Source organism: Ornithorhynchus anatinus, chromosome 5, assembly GCF_004115215.2.
Source record: "Ornithorhynchus anatinus isolate Pmale09 chromosome 5, mOrnAna1.pri.v4, whole genome shotgun sequence".
NCBI lineage: Eukaryota > Metazoa > Chordata > Mammalia > Monotremata > Ornithorhynchidae > Ornithorhynchus > Ornithorhynchus anatinus.
The window spans coordinates 18,518,791-18,536,154 of record NC_041732.1 but is presented as its reverse complement, the minus strand read 5'-3'; the positions used below and the strand labels follow the sequence as shown (position 1 = coordinate 18,536,154).

At 44.8% G+C, this 17,364-nt stretch overlaps 1 protein-coding gene across 2 annotated transcripts in view; it reads left to right on the top strand.

Annotated features, from left to right (window-relative positions):
- MTHFS (methenyltetrahydrofolate synthetase) overlaps positions 1-17,364 on the top strand; it is a 28,890-nt gene that overhangs the window by 6,069 nt on the left and 5,457 nt on the right. For both annotated transcript variants that reach the window (XM_029066102.2, XM_029066104.2), the window contains exon 2: positions 11,566-11,827. In XM_029066102.2, coding sequence (XP_028921935.1) covers positions 11,566-11,827 — 262 coding nt within the window. The remainder of the gene's footprint in view (positions 1-11,565; positions 11,828-17,364) is intronic.

The following is a 17,364-nucleotide window of genomic DNA, read 5'->3' as shown; positions in this document are numbered from 1 at the left end:
TTGCAGTGCTATCATGAGAAGGAAACGAATGTATAGATAGGAAATAGCCATCACATCATGGAACATCAGGGCACTATTTAAAAGGGATAGCCTCCATCACCCCCAGAGAAAGATGACATTTGTTCCCTGTACTGTATCTTCCAATACCGCTTTATTCTCTAGTCTCTTTTATCCCCAGAATGGTTATTTAGAGGAAATCCAAGAAGGTATCATCAGTCAAACAGTCGTATTTATTGAGAGCTTATTGTGTGCAGAGCACCGTTCTAAGCACTTGGGAGAGTACAGTATATCAGAGTTGGTAGACAGGGTCCCTGCCCACAACAAGCATACAATTTAGAAAGGAAGACAGACAAATTATATGAATAAACAAATTACGGATACGTGCATAAGTGCTGCGGGGCTGAGGGAGAGGTGGATAAATGGATGAATCCAAGTGCAAGAGAAATGCAGAAGGAAGTGGGAGAAGAGGAAATGAGGGCTCAGGGAGATTTTGGAGGAGATTTACCTTCATTGAGGCTTTGAAGGCGGGGAGGGTAATTGTCGATTATGAAGACCGAGGGCATTCCATTTCAGAGGCAGGATGTGGGCGAGAGGTCGGCGGCGAGATAGACGAGATCGAGGTAGGTTGGCATTAGAGGTGCAAAGTGTGTGGGCTGGGTTGTAGCAGGAAATTAGGGAGGTAAGGAAGAAGAAGACGAGGTGACAGATTCTCATACCATAAAAACATAAGAAATATCATTACTGGTTAGACCAGTGATCCAACTAGACCAGGATTCAGTCTAAAACAGTGCCACCAGGACCTAACTCGGCCTCCTGGTTAGGAATGGGATGTTTCACAACCCTACATTTTCCCTCTGATACATCATTATAGGCTGTTGATCCATGAACATATCCAAACCCTCTACTATCTGGGGGTGGATGGCAGGAAGGCAACAATCACAAACGTTGTTTAGTGTTACACTGGAGAGAAATCCAGGCTTGGATAGATCATTGGCCAATTCTCAGATTACTTTGTGGGTGGTCTCTTTCTGTGAGACCTAGCCCTCTGCCCGACTCCTTCTTCTTCCCCATAATTCTGACTTCTCCCTGCTTGGTTCTCACTCCTTAGTTCCAAATCCCATCTTCCCAGTTTTTATGCTTTATTCCCTCTTTTTCCCCATGGCTGTGGATCACCATCCCTATCCTATGATCTTTGATCATCTCATTTGCCAACTGTGAACACCTCTCTCATTTTGGCCCTCAATGACTTCCCCTCTGGTTACCTTCTCTTTCATTCTAGGTTGAACAGCTTTCTCTCCATTACTTTACTCAATCGATCAATCAGTGGTGTTTATTAAGCACTTGCTATGTGCAGATATGCTATGTACTGAGTGCTTGGGATAGTAAAGTACAACAGAATTAGCAGACACATTCCCTGCCTAAAACGAGCACTCTTCGTTTATGCATAACCCTTCTGCCTTACTTCCCATGCATGAATTACATATATATTTTTTTCTTTTAGTGAGAGGAGCCAAGAAAATATGTTTCTTAGATGATGGAATGCAATATGTGCCAACATTGTTCGAGGAATTTGGCCAAGGAAAGATGTCCAGTTATTCATCATCTTTCTCATCATTAGCACCAAAGCTTGTGTACAGACTCTGTACTAGATGTTTAGGAGCCTACAATAAGAGTAGAACTCACAGTCCTTGTCCTTCAGGAGCCTACAGTTTCGTAGGGGAGATAGGCAGACAGAGAGAATATGCACTCAGTTCTGCCAGAATGCTTCATGTCACTGTGCATTTTACGTAGAACACAATGGCAACTTCTTCTGGTAACCTGTGTCTTCCTAGATGTAGGTTGTTGTTTTTTTTAAATGGTATTTGTTAAATGCCTACTATGTGCCAGGCACTGTACTAAGTGCTGGGTACATGCAAAGTGATCAGGTTGGACACAGTCCCTGTCCTACATGGTGCTCAGAATCTAATTCCCCATTTTCCAGATGAGGTAACTGAGGCCCAGAGAAGTGAAGTGAATTGCCCATGGTCACCCAGCACTCAGGTGGCAGAATCGGGATTAGAACCAGATCCTTCTGACTCCCAAGCCTGTGGTCTTTCCCCTAGGCCACACTGCTTCTCACAGTGCAGTGTGGTACCGGACCTGGGGTGGGACCTTAACGTGGGCATTCTCTAAACCCTTTTTCTCTGCTCCCCTACCCTCCCCATTGCCCCAGCCCGCTCCCTTTGCTCTACCCCGTCCCTGCCCCATAGCACTTGTGTTACATATTTATAATTTTTTTATTAATGATATAATTCTATTTTTAGAATGATGCTACTGATGCCTGTTTACTTATTTTGATGTCTGTCTCCCCGCTTTTAGACTGTGAGCCCAGTGTGGGCTGGGATTGTCTCTGTTGCTGAATTGTACTTCCCAAGTGCTTAGTTCAGTGCTCTGCACCCAGTAAGCGCTCAATAAATATGATTTGAATGAATGAGAACCAGGTGTTCTCTGATAACAAGGGTTTTCTCATGGGAGCAAAAGGGGAAAAATGATTTTTGTAATCAAATTATAATAAATCAACTGATAACCGCATAAATGCTAAGATGATGATAGGACAGTATGTTAAGGGACATGGGAATTAGGTGGGGACTGCCTTCTGGAGACAGTGGTCTTCTAGAAGGTTTTGTTTTGGCAGATTTGGTGGTGGTGGAGTTCCATACACAGGGAAAGAAGTACATCATGGGATTGGAGACGGGTGAATCGAGAATAAGGGACAATTAGGAGATTAGCTCGTACCTCTTAAACCCCTTTTAGGTTGTAAGCCCCATATGGGGCAGAAAGTGTGTCCAATCTAATTATTCTTTATCTACCCCAGCAAGCCATCAAGGCACATCTCCTCCAACAACCTTCCCTAAGCCCACTTCTCTTCTCCTACTCCTCCTGCGTTGCCCCGACTTGCTCCCTTCATCCATCCTCCCTCCCATCCCCTGAGCACGCATGTATATATGTGTAATGTATTTATGTATGTATATTAATGTCTGTTTCCCCCTTTAGGCTGTGAGCTCATTGTGGGCAGGGAATATGTCTGTTTATTGTACTCTCCCAAGCTTAGTACAATGCTTTGCACACAATAAGTGCTCAATAATTGCAACTGAATGAACCATATTTAGTCTTTTTTTTTTTTGGCATTAAGTGCTTACTATGTGCCAGGCACTGTAGTACTAAGCACTGGATACTCAGGTTGGACATAGCCCATGTCCCACATGGGGCTAACAGTCTTAATCCTCATTTTTCAGATGAGGTAACTGAGGCACAAAGGAGTTAAATGACTTTCCCAAGGTCATACCACAGACAGGTAACAATTTATTGAGCTCTTTCTCGGTGCAGAGCACTGTACTAAGCACTGGGGAGAGTACAGTATAACAGAGTTGGTAGACACGGTTCCCTGCCCGTGATGATCTTACAGTCTAGAGGGGGATACAGACATTAAGATAAATTACAGATATGTATATAATAATAAGTGCTGTGGAGCTGAAGGAGTGGTGAATAAAGGGTGCATATCAAAGTACAACGATGACACAGAAGTGGGTGGGAGAAGAGGAAATGAGGGTTTAGTCGGGGAAGGCCTCTTGGAAGAGATGTACTGGTAATAAGGCTTTGACAGTGGAGGGAGTGATCGTCTGTCAGTTATGAAGAGGGAGGGCATTCCAGGCCAGAAGCCAGATGTGGACGAGAGGTCAGCAGCAAGATAGACAAGATCGGGTACAACGAGTAGGATGGCATTAGAGGAGCGAAGTGTGTGGACTGGATTGTAGTAGGAAAGCAGGGAGGCAAGAGAGAAGAGGGTGAGAGGATTAAGTGTTTTAAAGCCAATGGTGAGGAGTTTTTATTTGATGTGGAGGTAGATGGGCAACCACAGGTCCTTCTTGAGGAGTGGTGAAACGTGGACTGAATGATTTTGTAGAAAATCGACCCAGGCAGCAGAGTGAAGTATGGACTGGAACAGGGAGAGATAGGAGGCCAGGTAGGTCAAGAAGGAGGCTGATACAGTAATCAAGGTGGGATAGGATAAGTGGGTGGATTAACATGGTAGCCCTTTGGATGGAGAGGAAAGGGCAGATTTTAGTGATGTTATGAAGACTGAACCAGAAGGATTTGGTATCAGATTGAATTATATGGGTTGAATGAGAGAACTGAGTCAAGGATAATGCCAGGGTTATGGGCTTGTGAGACAGGGAGGATGGTGGTACTGTCTACAGTGATGGGAAAGTCTGAGGACAGGGTTTGGGTGTGAAGATGAGGAGTTCTGTTCTGGACGTGTTAAGTTTGAGGTGTCAGGAGGATATCCAAGTAGAAATGCCTTCATGGAAATGCAGGAGGACTGTGGAGAAGGAGAGAAGTCAGGGTTGGAGATTTCGATTTAAGAATCATTCGCATACAGATGGTAGTTGCAGCCATGGGAGCAAGTGAGTTCTCCAAGGGAGGTGGTGTTGATGGTGAATAGAAGACCCAGAATTGAGCCAAGAGGAACTTCCACAGTTTGGGGGTGGGAGGCAGAGGAGGAGCCCACAAAAGAGATTGAGAATGAGCGTGCAGCGCTCAATAACCCCAATGCTAGCACAGTGCTTGGAACACAGTAGGGAAGCAGCACGGCTTAGTGGAAAGAGCATGGGCCTGGTAGTCAGAGATGTGGGTTCTAATCCCAGCTCCGCCATGTGTCTGCTGTGTGATCTTGGCCAAGTCACTTGACTCCTCTGTGCCACAGCCACCTCATCTGATTAAGACTGTGAGTCCCATGTGGAACAGGGACTGTGTCTAACTTGATTATCTTGGATCTACCCCAGGGCTTAGAACAGTGCTTGGCACATAGTAAGCACTTAAATACCAGAGTTATCATTATTATAGTTAGCTTTTAACAGAGCGCTCAATAAATGCAACCAAATGAAATATTATCATCATCCAAAATTTCCAACTAGGGTGGAGTGGGTGAAGAGAGCAGAAAGGTAAGAGTTAGCCAGTGGAACATCTTGACTGCCGGGGTTAAGCATTTCTGTTTGAATTCAACAGAAGGAAGTTTGTCAATTTCATGATTAAATAAATGTGGATTTCATATGTGTTGTAAAATCCCTTCGGTAAAATATAAAGTTCAAGGTGTTTTTTCTTCACAGCTGTGGTTAACGTACTTATAGAATCCTCCCAGTGGAAAGGACCTTAAACAGTAGCTAGCTATCAATCCCCACCCTCACCTTTCCAGCCCTTGCCGAAAGCTATTTTGAGGGCAGCCTTCCTCTCTAGACTGTAAGCTCACTTGGGGCAGGGAATGTGTCTGTTTATTTTTCTACTGTTCTCTCCCGAGCCCTTAGTACAGTGCTTTGCACACAGTATGCCTTCAATACAATTGATTGAATGAATGAATGTTGAAGTATACTCATTTGTAAATCTTTGAATGCTCAAAATTTACATTGCGGAGGTGGAGGGGAATAGGCAACGGCCATCAAGTAATCTGCTATGGTTCGGGTACGTGTTTTTCTTGAGAACTTTGTTGTCAAAGGAGTAAGAAACGGAGCAATGCAAAACAGTGGAGGCAAGGTGAAACGGGTATGTTTCATCACTCCGTGGTTTGGTTTTCCGGGTATGTTTCATCACTCTGTGGTTTGGTTTTTCCTCAGCATCGCCTACACACGTTTTGCCTCCAAACTCTGAAACTCAGTCTTTAAAGCCATGACATTTTGAGCTTCAGGGGTTTCGGGAACTAGTGAGAGGGGGATTCACAACCATTTGGGGTTTTAACTAATTTTTTTAACAAGTATGAGCATTTTAGCTCTTGAAAATAAGCCAAAACATCATTCCTGACTCCTCCAGACAGGTACCACGTCCTGTATATGCTACCCATCTTCTAGAATAAATGCAGTTTCAGACTTCTGGAGAGTATTAGCCCTGATTTGTGCTGCAGTTATTAATATGGATGTTTTGGAGCCTCAGATTTTTTATTGATTTAATACTAAACACCGCCCCCCCAAACGCAACTTTAGATCTCTATGTGGCAAGCATTGATTTCTGTGCTTTGTTTTTCTATCCACTGAGCTTAATAGTGTGCCCTGGAAGAGATGTTCTCTAGAACTAAACCGATAGGGTCAGAAAAAAGCAGTGTGACCGAGTAGAAAGAGCTTGGGCCTGGGAGAGAGAGGGATCTAACCCTGGCTCTGCCAATTACTTGCTGGGTGATCGGAGGCAAGTCACAACTTCTCTGGGCCTCAGTTCCCACAATCTGCAAAATAGAAATTCAATTCCTGTCCTGATTATCTTGTATCTACCCCAGTGCTTAGTATAGTGCTTGGCACATAGCGCTTAACAAATGTCAATATTATTATTATTTATTATTAAGATACCTGATTCACATGCCACATGTTCCTTACCCTGCCACAGTCATGGGCTTTGACCTCTTTTCAAAGTGTTAATAAAGGGGAAAATCCTTGATTAGGCTTTGGAGTAGGAGAAAGAAAAACATTCTTCTTCTGGATGAATTGGCAAGAATCCAGAATTGTTTATACGACGTCTATTTCATTCTGGTATTTCTGAAGCATTACTACAGGCAATAGCAAGGTGCTGAGTACTGCTCTAAGTATAAGACAGTAAAATTGGATACCGTCCATATCTCTCACAGGAGACCAGATAGAGTTATTTCTGACATCAATCAATGGTATCAACCTGGATACCAATTCTACATCCTCCACCGTGCTTCTGACCCCATCTCTTCTCACCTCAAAGCAACTGCTCCCTCCTTGCTTCCCTCCCTGACCACCTTCTTCAAGGGCTTTGGGAATTGCTCGGCAGCTGCCTTTTTCCCCAGACTGGTGCATTCAGAGCATGCCATTTGGAGCAGAGACTCTCCACAGCAGGAGGGAAGGTGGCACTCTACCATGGTATTCTTCTTGGCAGAGATGGAGGGTCTTATCATTAAATCTTGTCGGCTCCACCTTCACAACATTGTTAAAATCCACCCTTTCCTCTCCATCCAAATGCCTACCACATTAATGAGAAGCAGCGTGACTAAGCGGAAAGAGCCCGGGCTTGGGAGTCAGAGGATGTGGGTTCTAATCCCCCCTCCGCCACTTGTCTGCTGTGTAACTTTGGGCAAGTCACTTACCTTCTCTGTGCCTCAGTTACCTCTTCTCTAAAATGGGGATTAAAAGTGTGAGCCCCATGTGGGACAACCTGATTACCCTGTATCTATCCCAGCTCTTAGAACAGTGCTCGGCACGTAGTGAGCGCTTAACAAATACCATAATTGTTATTATTACTATTAATGCTATCACTTATCCTATGCCACCTTGATTACTCTGTCAGCCTCCTTGCTGACCTCCCAAGCCTCCTGTTTCTCCTCACTCCAGTCCATACTTCACTCTGCTGCCTGGATCATTTTTCTACAAAAACATTCAGGACTTGATTCCCCACTCCTCAAAAAACTCCAGTGGTTGCCCCTCCACCTCTGCATCAGACAAAAACTCCTCACCACTGGCTCTGAAGCACTCAATCACCTTGCCCCATCCTACCTCACCTCGCAACTTTTCTACTACAGCCCAGCCCACACACGTCACTCCTCTAATGGTAACCTTCTCACTGTGCCTCAATCTCATTTGTCTCACCATTGACCCTTAGCCCACGTCCTGCCTCTGGCCTGGAATGCTCTCTGTCCTCAAATCTGACAGACAATTCTTCTCTCCCCACTTCAAAGCCTTTTTGAAAGTATGTTTCCTCCAAGAGGCCCTCCCTGACTAAGCCCTCCTTTCCTTTTTTCCCACTCCCATCTGTGTCACCCTGACTGGCTCCCTTTATTCATCCCCCCTCCCAACCCCACAGCACTTATGTACATATCTGTAAGTTATTTATTTATATTAATGTCTATCTCCCCCTCTGGACTGTAAGCTCATTGTGGGCAGGGAATGTATCCATTAAGTGTTATATTGTACTCTCCTAGGTGCTTAGTACAGTGCTCTGCACACAGTAAGTGCTCAATAAATACAATTGAATGAATGAGAATGCATGGCAGGAACTTTTATTCCCAGCCTGGACATAATTCCTGTCCCACATAGGCTTCACAATCTTAAATCCCAATTTAAGGATGAAGTAACAGGTACAGAGAAGTGAAGTGACTTGTCCAAGGTCACACAGCAGACACATGGCAGAGCCGGGCTTAGAACCTTCTGAATTAGTTGGGGAAGATCTCTTGGAGGTTTGTTTCTAAGGAGTTTTTTGAACATAAATAGAATAGCAGTCTGTTGGATATGAAGCAGGAGGAAGTTCTGAACCAAAAGGCGAATGTGTTCAAGGGATGAGGCAGGTGAGATTGAGATCTAGTGAGAAGGTTGGTATTAGAGGAGCGAGTTTCATGGGTTGGGTTGCTGTAGGAGCTACACCTACCCACTGCTCTGCACGCAGTAAACACATAAATACTATTTGAGAAGCAGCGTGGCTCAGTGGAAAGAGCATGGGCTTTGGAGTCAGGGCTCATGAGTTCGAATCCCAGCTCTGCCACTTGTCGGCTGTGTGACTGTGGGCAAGTCACTTAACTTCTCTGTGCCTCAGTTCCCTCATCTGTAAAATGGGGATTAAGACTTTAACCCCTACGTGGGTCAACCCGATTCCCCTATGTCTACCCCAGCGCTTAGAACAGTGCTCGGCACATAGTAAGCACTTAACAAATACCAACATTATTACTATTATTGATAGGTTTTTTTTATGGTATTTGTTAAGCGCTTACTACTTGCCAGGCACTGTGTTGCAAGCCACCCCCTCGTACCAACCGGGATCTTCCTGGACCGGGGGAGCCTTGGTGACACGTAGTAGAAATAAAACCACACCAGTGATCACCAGCCTTACTGTGAAAAGTTTTTTACTTAGTTTTACCAACATGCAAGGTAGTGACACATAGAGACACACTCGCTCACTCCACCACTCCCAGTCTGTGGTCCAAGGAGCCCATTCTGCCAGTGTTTCTTCTTTCTGCTTCCAAGTACTACTCCTTGTTCTGTATGTACCCCACTCACTATTCCAAATGACCGCCTTTTATCTGCCTTAGACCTGGCAGCTGTGACCCTAAGTGGCAGTCACTCAGTGATTGGTCCAGGCCTGTTACTGGGTAGAACAAGGAGAGAAAGCCCGACCTCCCTCCATGCTCCATTCCCACAAACCCGCAATCACCTGCATCAGGTAGAGCCCATCAGTGCCTTTGCAAAGTCTCTTCCTTGTTGTTCGCGGCATCACAAACGGTCACTAAAAAGGCAGCTTGGTGTGGGCTCACCACACACCTTTCTAAGCTCTGAGGAAGATACACGGTAATCAGGTCACACACAGTCCCTGTCCCACGTGGGGCTCACCGTCTTAGTCCCCATTTTACAGATCAAGCAACTGAAGCCCACAAGTTAAGTGACTCGCCCAAGATCACACAGCAGACAAGTGACGGAGGTGGGACCAGAACCCAGGTCCTTGTGACTCCTAAGCCTGTGTTCTACCCACTAGGCCTCACTGCTTCTCAGCGTGGTTGTTTGAGATCAGCAAGGTAAGGTAGGAGGGGAGAGTCAGCTGAGAGATCTGAGAGGGAATGGCTTCCCAGTAGTCTAAAGTTGTGAATGGAGGGTCCCCCGGTGGCAGTTACGTGGTGATTGGAGGGAGGGGAAACTGAGGGCTTCAAGGCATCAGCAAGACCCACCTTTGGTGATGAGAATGTGAGCGAGGTCAAAGTAGGTCATTGGGTGGCGCTGGTGGGGAGATAGCCAAGGCCAGACCTGAAGCTGGATGCCCTAATGGATAGAGCCCAAGCTTGGGAGTCAGAGGTCATGGGTTCTAATCCCGGTTCCTCCACCTGTCTGCTGTGTGACCTTGGGTAAGTCACTTAACTTCTCTGGGCCTCAGTTCCCTCATCTCTCTAAGATTAAGACCTTTGTGGGACAGGGACTGTGTACAACCAGATTATTTTATCTACCCCAGCTCTTAGAACAGAGCCTGGCACATAGTGAACATTTAACAAATACCATTATTATCATTATTATTATTAATACTCCCTTATTCTCAGGAACCTATCGATCAATCGTGTTTATTGAGCACTAGCCGTGTACATGGCTGGGAGAGTACAGGTTAGCAGACACGATCCCTTTCCTTGGAGGAGCAGATTTTGTAAATCCTGGGGATCTTACTTCCGATCCTTGCTTTACCACTGCCTTGTTGCTTGCATGCCATTACACCACTCTAGCCTCAGTTTCCCCTGGCTAGTACTAATACTTGGTAAAGATGTTGGAGCAGTGAAGGATCTCAATGGTAAGGCACCTTCAATGTGAAGTATCCTTACAATACTGGAATATAATATGCAAGAGAATAGAATGGAAATAGAATGGAAGCCAACTGACAGGGCCCCTCGTCCTTGGATCCAAGCAGCTGGGAATCTGCAATTTTGCCCACTCCCAATCCCAAGGGTTCGGAACAGACCAGTGTTTTGGTCAGACACACCGTCCAGAGCCAGCTGTGCCCCTGAGCTGAAGAAGAAAGCTGCCCAAAAGCTGACATTTCACCCTCGTATTCCCAGTGCACAGCATGGCTTAGTGGCTAGAGCACAGGCCTAGGAGTCAGCAGGTCATGGGTTCTAGTCCTGGCCCTGCCACTTGTCTGCTTTGTGACCTCAGGCAAGTCACTTCTCTGTGCCTCAGTTACCTCATCTGGAAAATAATAATAATGATGATGGCATTTATTAAGCACTTATTATGTGCCAAGCACTGTTCTAAGTACGGGGGAAGATGCAAGGTAATGAGGTTGTCCCTTGTGGGGCTCAGAGTCTTAATCTCCATTTTGCAGATGAGGTAACTGAGGCCCAGGAAAAGTGAAGTGACTTGCCCAAAGTCACAGAGCTGATAAGTGGCGGAGCCGGGATTAGAACCTACGACCTCTGACTCCCAAGCCTGGGCTCTTGCCACTGAGCCACACTGCTTCTACTGTGAGTCCGATGTGGGACAGGGACTGTGTCCAAGCTGATTTGCTTATGTTCTCCCGAGTGCTTAGTACAGTGCCTGGCACCTAGTGCTTAACAAAGGTCACAATTATTATTATTTAAAAACTTGTATCTATCCCTATGCTTAGTAAAGTGCCTGGCACATACTAAGCTCTTAACAAATACCACAATAATAATAATAATAATAATTGTTAGCCAGGTGGCTTATGGAAGTATAGCTGGCAGTAAGGCCTTGCCCCCAGTTGCACTTTGTGGCCCGGACTAGCAGGAAGCTTGAGAGTTGGTCCAAGGGCTATGAGACAGTGGGACGGGAGAAGGAAAACAGCCTGATTTAGTGGAAAAAGCAAGTTCTCTGTGCCCCAGTTTCCTCAATTGTAAAATGAGGATTTAGTACCTGTTCTCTCTCCTGTTTTGACTAGGAGCCCCACGTGGGACCTGGACTGTGTCCTACCAGATGGATTTGTATCTACTTCAGCGCGGAGAACAGTACTTGACACACATAGCGAGCGGTTAATGAGAAAGGGATATCAATTTTATCATTTTGTCAAAAGGCTGTAAAAATGGAATTTCAATCATTTTCCACTTAGGTGGTTGCCCACAAGAAGTACCAAGAGGCTCAAAGGGTGTCTGTCTTCCTGAGCATGCCGGATGAAATTGAGACCTGTGAGATTATCAGGGATATTTTTCAACGAGGCAAGACGTGTTTCATCCCACGATACAAGTTCCAGAGTAACCACATGGATATGGTCAAATTAGTTTCCTTTGAAGAAATTTCTTCACTTCCTAAAACTTCTTGGAATATTCTTCAGCCTGATGAGGAGGATGAGAGGGAGGAAGCATTGAGTACAGGTGAGTTCTATCATTTACATTTACATTTTCCACTGGCAACGAATGTGCTAAATGGGACATTCAGACAGCATAAAGGAGCAAATGTCATCTCCAACTGGAACCCCTCAGCTGGGCCTTAAGACGTTCTGGATCGAGTATTAGGAGTCGAGGGCTAGGAATTATTCACGTAATTGGTTTTTCTCTCTTCCGTTAATCAGTCAGCAGTATTTATTGAGCACCAACTCTGAAGAAATCATGGAACAAAGTGCTTGGGAAAGTACAGTAGAGTTAGAAGACATTATCACGACCCCACGAAAGCTCACAATCTAGTTGGGGACCTGGACACAAAAAAATTACAAGGAGGAAGAAAGGCATAGAAAGGCAGATATGTGGATGAGTAGTTGTTTAAATAATAGAGTGTATATGTGGAGATATGTGCAGAAGTGTTAAGGGTGCTTGTGAGTATGTCCTTGGTGCCAAAGTGTGAAGTTACAGTTGCAAAGACGGTCCTCAGCAGAAACCTCTTGGAAGAGGTGGGATTTGAAAAGGGCTTTGAAGATAAGGGCGAGATGAGGATGGTCAGATTGGATTTGAAGGAGAAAGGAGTTCCCAGCAGTAGGAAGAGCTAGGGGCCAGAGGTGGGAGATTCAAGGACAAGTGATGAATTTAGCTCAAGGGGAACAAAGTATGCAAGCTCGGGGATGGTGGGAAAAGAGAGTGAAAAAGAAGAATGGGAAAGCTGATTGTGTACTTAGAGGAAATGTACAGGAGTTTCTGCTTGATAAAGAAAAAGAATGGGTAATCAGAGATGGTTTTGAGGAGGGGGAGGTGACATTTGAGAAAAATAATCCAGGCAACTGAGTGAAGTATGGCCCAGAAAAGGTAGACCAGTGAAGAGGTGTTTGCCACCTTTTTAGGGAAAAAAGGAAACCAAACTGAGCTCTTCTTCAGGAGACCAGTCTAATTCAGAATTTATTCCCAAGCTTCATGGGTCAGCTGGAGAAGAAGTGTATGAAGATCTGGATTGCACCTGGTGAGTTGAGAATAGGGGAAAAGGGAGAGAGGGCTGAGAGAAGAACCAATATTTTTAAATGGTTTATCTGGGTCATGTCTTGCATGATGGACAAAGACAGCCTGCAAATCCATTTTGTTAAACTTGGAACTTGGGAATCTGTTATTTTCCACATTTAACATCTCCTACAGCTTCAATCCTTTGGTATTTGTGCCAGCATATAAAACTAACAAAAATATGATATTTGTTAAGTGCTTATTATACACTTATTATATATATATATAAGTATATTATATATTTGCATTATTATACAGTGCCAGGCACTGTAGTAAGTTCTGGAGTGGATACAAATCGAGTTGGATACAGTCCCTGTTTCATGTGGGGCTCAAAGTCTCAGTGCCCATTTTACAGATGAGGTAACTGAGGCACAGAGAAAGGAAGTGACTTGTCCAAGATCACACAGCAGACAAGTGACGGGGCCAGAATTAGAAAGAATCTTGACCTTCTGACTCCCAGTTCCGTGCTCTCTCCACTATGCCATGCTGCCTATCTAATTATTATTACTAATAATAATGATGGTATTCATTAAGCACTTGCTGTGTGGCAAGCACTGTACTAAGCACTGGGGAAGATGTTACTGTGTGCAGAGCACTGAGCAGAAGAAGTGCAATACAACAGACTTGGTAGACACACTCCCTGCCCTCCATGAGCTTACAGTCTAGAGGGGGAGACAGGCATTAATATAAATAAATTATGGATATGTACATAAGGGTCGTGGGGCTGGGATGGGGGAATGAATAAAGGGAGCACGTCGGGGTGATGCAGAAGGGAGTGGAAGAGAAAGAAAAGAAGGCTTAGTCAGGGAAGGCCTCTTGGAGGAGATGGGCCTTCAATAAGATTTTGAAGGCAGGGAGAGTAATCGTCTGTCGGATATGGAAAGGGAGGACGTTCCACGCTAGAGGCAGGACGTGGGCAAGAGGTTGGCGGTGAAAGAGTTGAGATCAAAGTTCAAGGAGTAGGTTGGCTTTAGAGGAACAGAATGTGTGGTCTGGGTTGTAGGAGGAGAGGTTGGCTTGTAGTAGGAAAACTTAAGTTCTCAGCATTTACATACTCACTGCTACCCACATTGCTAGCTACATATGAGTTCCCAAAATCTACTTTACAGTCTGAACCCTTATTTCTTCACTTATCTGTCTTTCCATTCCCTCAGTTTGATTCATTGTATCTACTTCATCCTAACTAACAATTTTGCCTTTCTCCCCTTGTCAGATTCTCACTGTAAGGGCAGAGATCATAGATTTTACCACTTCTGAACGCTCTCTCAAGTGGTTGCTACTGTGCTCTATAAATACCGTCGCTGTCGTTAATGATGACGGGTGGCTCTCCAATTTGATTCATTAAATCAAGGACCTCTTTGCTTTTCTGTTGACTCCAAACAGTTTGTGTCTAGTTATGCCAATTCCCTTTTCAGTAAGTCTCATCTTAATGGCCTACATTCAATCTATTACATTTCAGTCAGTTAATGTCAATTTAGGATATTTAGCTATTAAATGCTGATATGCGTTCCTATACTGGCATGTCGGTTCTCTAGTTACTTGATGAAAAAAATAATGGTGCATTCCGCTTCTTGAGCCATAAGACCTTTGGGAGATGTCCCCCAACTGTATCTGGAGATCATTCCCTCTGCCTGTCATTTGTTTTGCTGTCTGTCTCCCCAGCTAGATTGTGAGCTTGATGGCAAGGATTTTATCTGCTAATTCTATTATACTCTCCCCAAGAACTTAGTTCAGCATTCTAGACTGTAAGTCCCCACCTAGCCAGTAAGATTGTTATGGGGGAGAAATGTGTCTATTAATTCTGTTGTAGTGCACCCTCCCAAGAACTGTACCTAGTAAGTGCTCAGTAAATACTACTGACTGATTGTTCTAAACAGAGCAAAGCACGCAATAAACATTATTAGTTGCTGAATCTATTGCTCTAATAGATGGCTGCTTCTGGCTCCTGGGTCCAGGTTTGCAACATTAGGTATTTGTTAGTGACTGGGATGGAGAAGCAGCGTGGCTCAGTGGAAAGAGCACGGGCTTTGGAGTCAGGGCTCATGAGTTCGAATCCCAGCTCTGCCACTTGTCGGCTGTGTGACTGTGGGCAAGTCACTTAACTTCTCGGTGCCTCAGTTCCCTCATCTGTAAAATGGGGATTAAGACTGTGAGCCCCACGTGGGACAACCTGATTCCCCTGTGTCTGCCCCAGCGCTTAGAACAGTGCTCAGCACATAGTAAGCGCTTAATAAATACCAACATTATTATTATTATTACATGCTATGTGCCAGACACTGAATTAGGTGCAGGGGCTGAGCTGAGATATAAAGTACCTTTTCCACATGGAGCTCACAGTCTAAGTAGGAGAGAGGACAGGTACTGAGTCCCAGAGAGGTAGAGTGATTTGTCCAAGGTCATACAGCAGGTAGATGGCAGAGCCAGAATTAGAACTCCACATCCACGGACTTCCAAGGTTTATGCGCTTTCCACTAGGCCCCGCTGCATCTCGTTTGTGAGCGTTGAAGTTCCCAATGTGTGTGCCCCAGGCTCTTAGTACTTCAAGCTCCTGCATTGACGAGTTTGCCCTGGGAGATCCAGGAAATTTTTCTGTCACTTTCTGCTCACTAGCTGACCGCCTCCTGCCACTGGGAACAGATCCTCGAGTTAACGGGGTTTCAGAAAGGCAAAAGGCAACTGTTTGGGCCACCCTGTTTTTCTGCTGTCTGTCCAGTGCACATCTGATCTCCCCGAAAGTCCTCAGTTCATTCATACAGGTACTCTTCTATTTGGATGATTGTGCTCTGGAACCACACCCCCAAAGACTCATGCAGATGACCCTGAACTAGACGAAGTCCCAGACAAGAATGTCCTGGTACTGATTGTCCAGTAGCATCAAAACATATCACACCGTTGTTGAGCAAGACATGGAAAGAGAATGGTAAACAGCAGGATACCCAAATTGCTGCTCTCCAGTGATCAGAAACGGGATGACCGTAAATAGGGTGGTCAGAAGAACAGTGCTTAGAATACATAGGATGCACTTAACAATTATCATAGTAATAATAAAGACAAACCTCAAATGATGTGGTATAGTCATACATACCTGAGAGACAGCAAAGACCGGTTAGCTGGTATGCCACAGGTAGAAAGGGGAAACTGTCTTCAAATAGATGCTTCGAGAAGATTCTCAGTACCAAGAGGGTCAAACAAAATCCGCAGGAGGCACTGTGGGTAACAAAAAGAACAGCAGCAAGGGTTGATCTCTGCAACATAATGAAGGGAAAGGGACTGTAAGTCACACAGGGTCTGAGCCGCAACTGGAAGCACTGACAAAATCTCATCATAAGTAACATCGCTATCAAGATGATATTACGGTAAGCTCACTGTGGTCAGGGAATGTGTCTACCACTCTTTTGTCTTGTACTCTCTGAGGTTCTGGGTACAGTGCTTTGCACATAGTGATCAATAAATACAATTGTTGATATATAATATAGAGAGTATACATATTAATTATGGTTCCTTTGTCCATCTGTTCTCTTCTGTTATTATACTAAAAGCTTCTTGAGGGTATGGATCATATTAAGCAGCATGATGCCGTGGAAAGAGCATGGACCTGGGAGTTACAGGACTTGGGTTCTAATTCAGGCTCTGCCATTTGTTGGCTGCGCGACCTTGGGCAAGTCACTTAACTTTTCTCTCCCTCATATGTAAAGTTACTTCATCTGTAAAATGGGGATTAAATCCTACTCCCTCCTACTTAGACTGTGAGCCTTATTGGGGGCAGGGAATGTGTCCTACCTAATTAACTTTACCTACACCAGCGCATAGAATATAGTAAGCATTTAACGAGTGCCAAAATCATTATTATTATTACTATTACAAGATAATCAGGTCCCATTTGGGATTCACATTCTAAGAAGGAGGAAGCACAGGTATTAAATCCCCATTCTGCAGGTGAGGCAACCAAGGCACAGAGAAGTTAACTTACTTGCCCAAGGTCACACAGCAGGTGAGTGGCAGAGCCAGGATTAGACCCAAGTCCTCTGACTCCCAGACCTGTGCTCTTTTATTCATTCATCTGTAATTATTGTAGACTTACTGTGTGCAGAGTGCTGTTCTAAGCACTTGGGAGAGTAAAATACAACAGTAAATAGACACATTCACATTCCCTGCCCACAGTGAGTTTACAGTATAGAATAGGAGGAGACAGTCACTAATATAAATAAATCAATGACTGATGTGTACATTAGTGCTGTGGGGCTGGGAAGGGGGATGAACAGAGGTAGCAAGTCAGGATGATGCAGAAGGGAGAGGGAGAAGAAGAAAGAGAAGAAGTCAGGGAAGGCCTCTTGGAGGAGATGGGCCTTCATTAAGTCTTTGAAGGTGAGGAGAGTCATTGTGTGTTGGATTTGAGGAGGGAGGGCATGGGTGAAGTGTTGGAGGCAAGATAGATGAGATCAAGGCATAATGAGAAGGTTGGCAGTACAGGAGTGAAGTGTGTGGGCTGG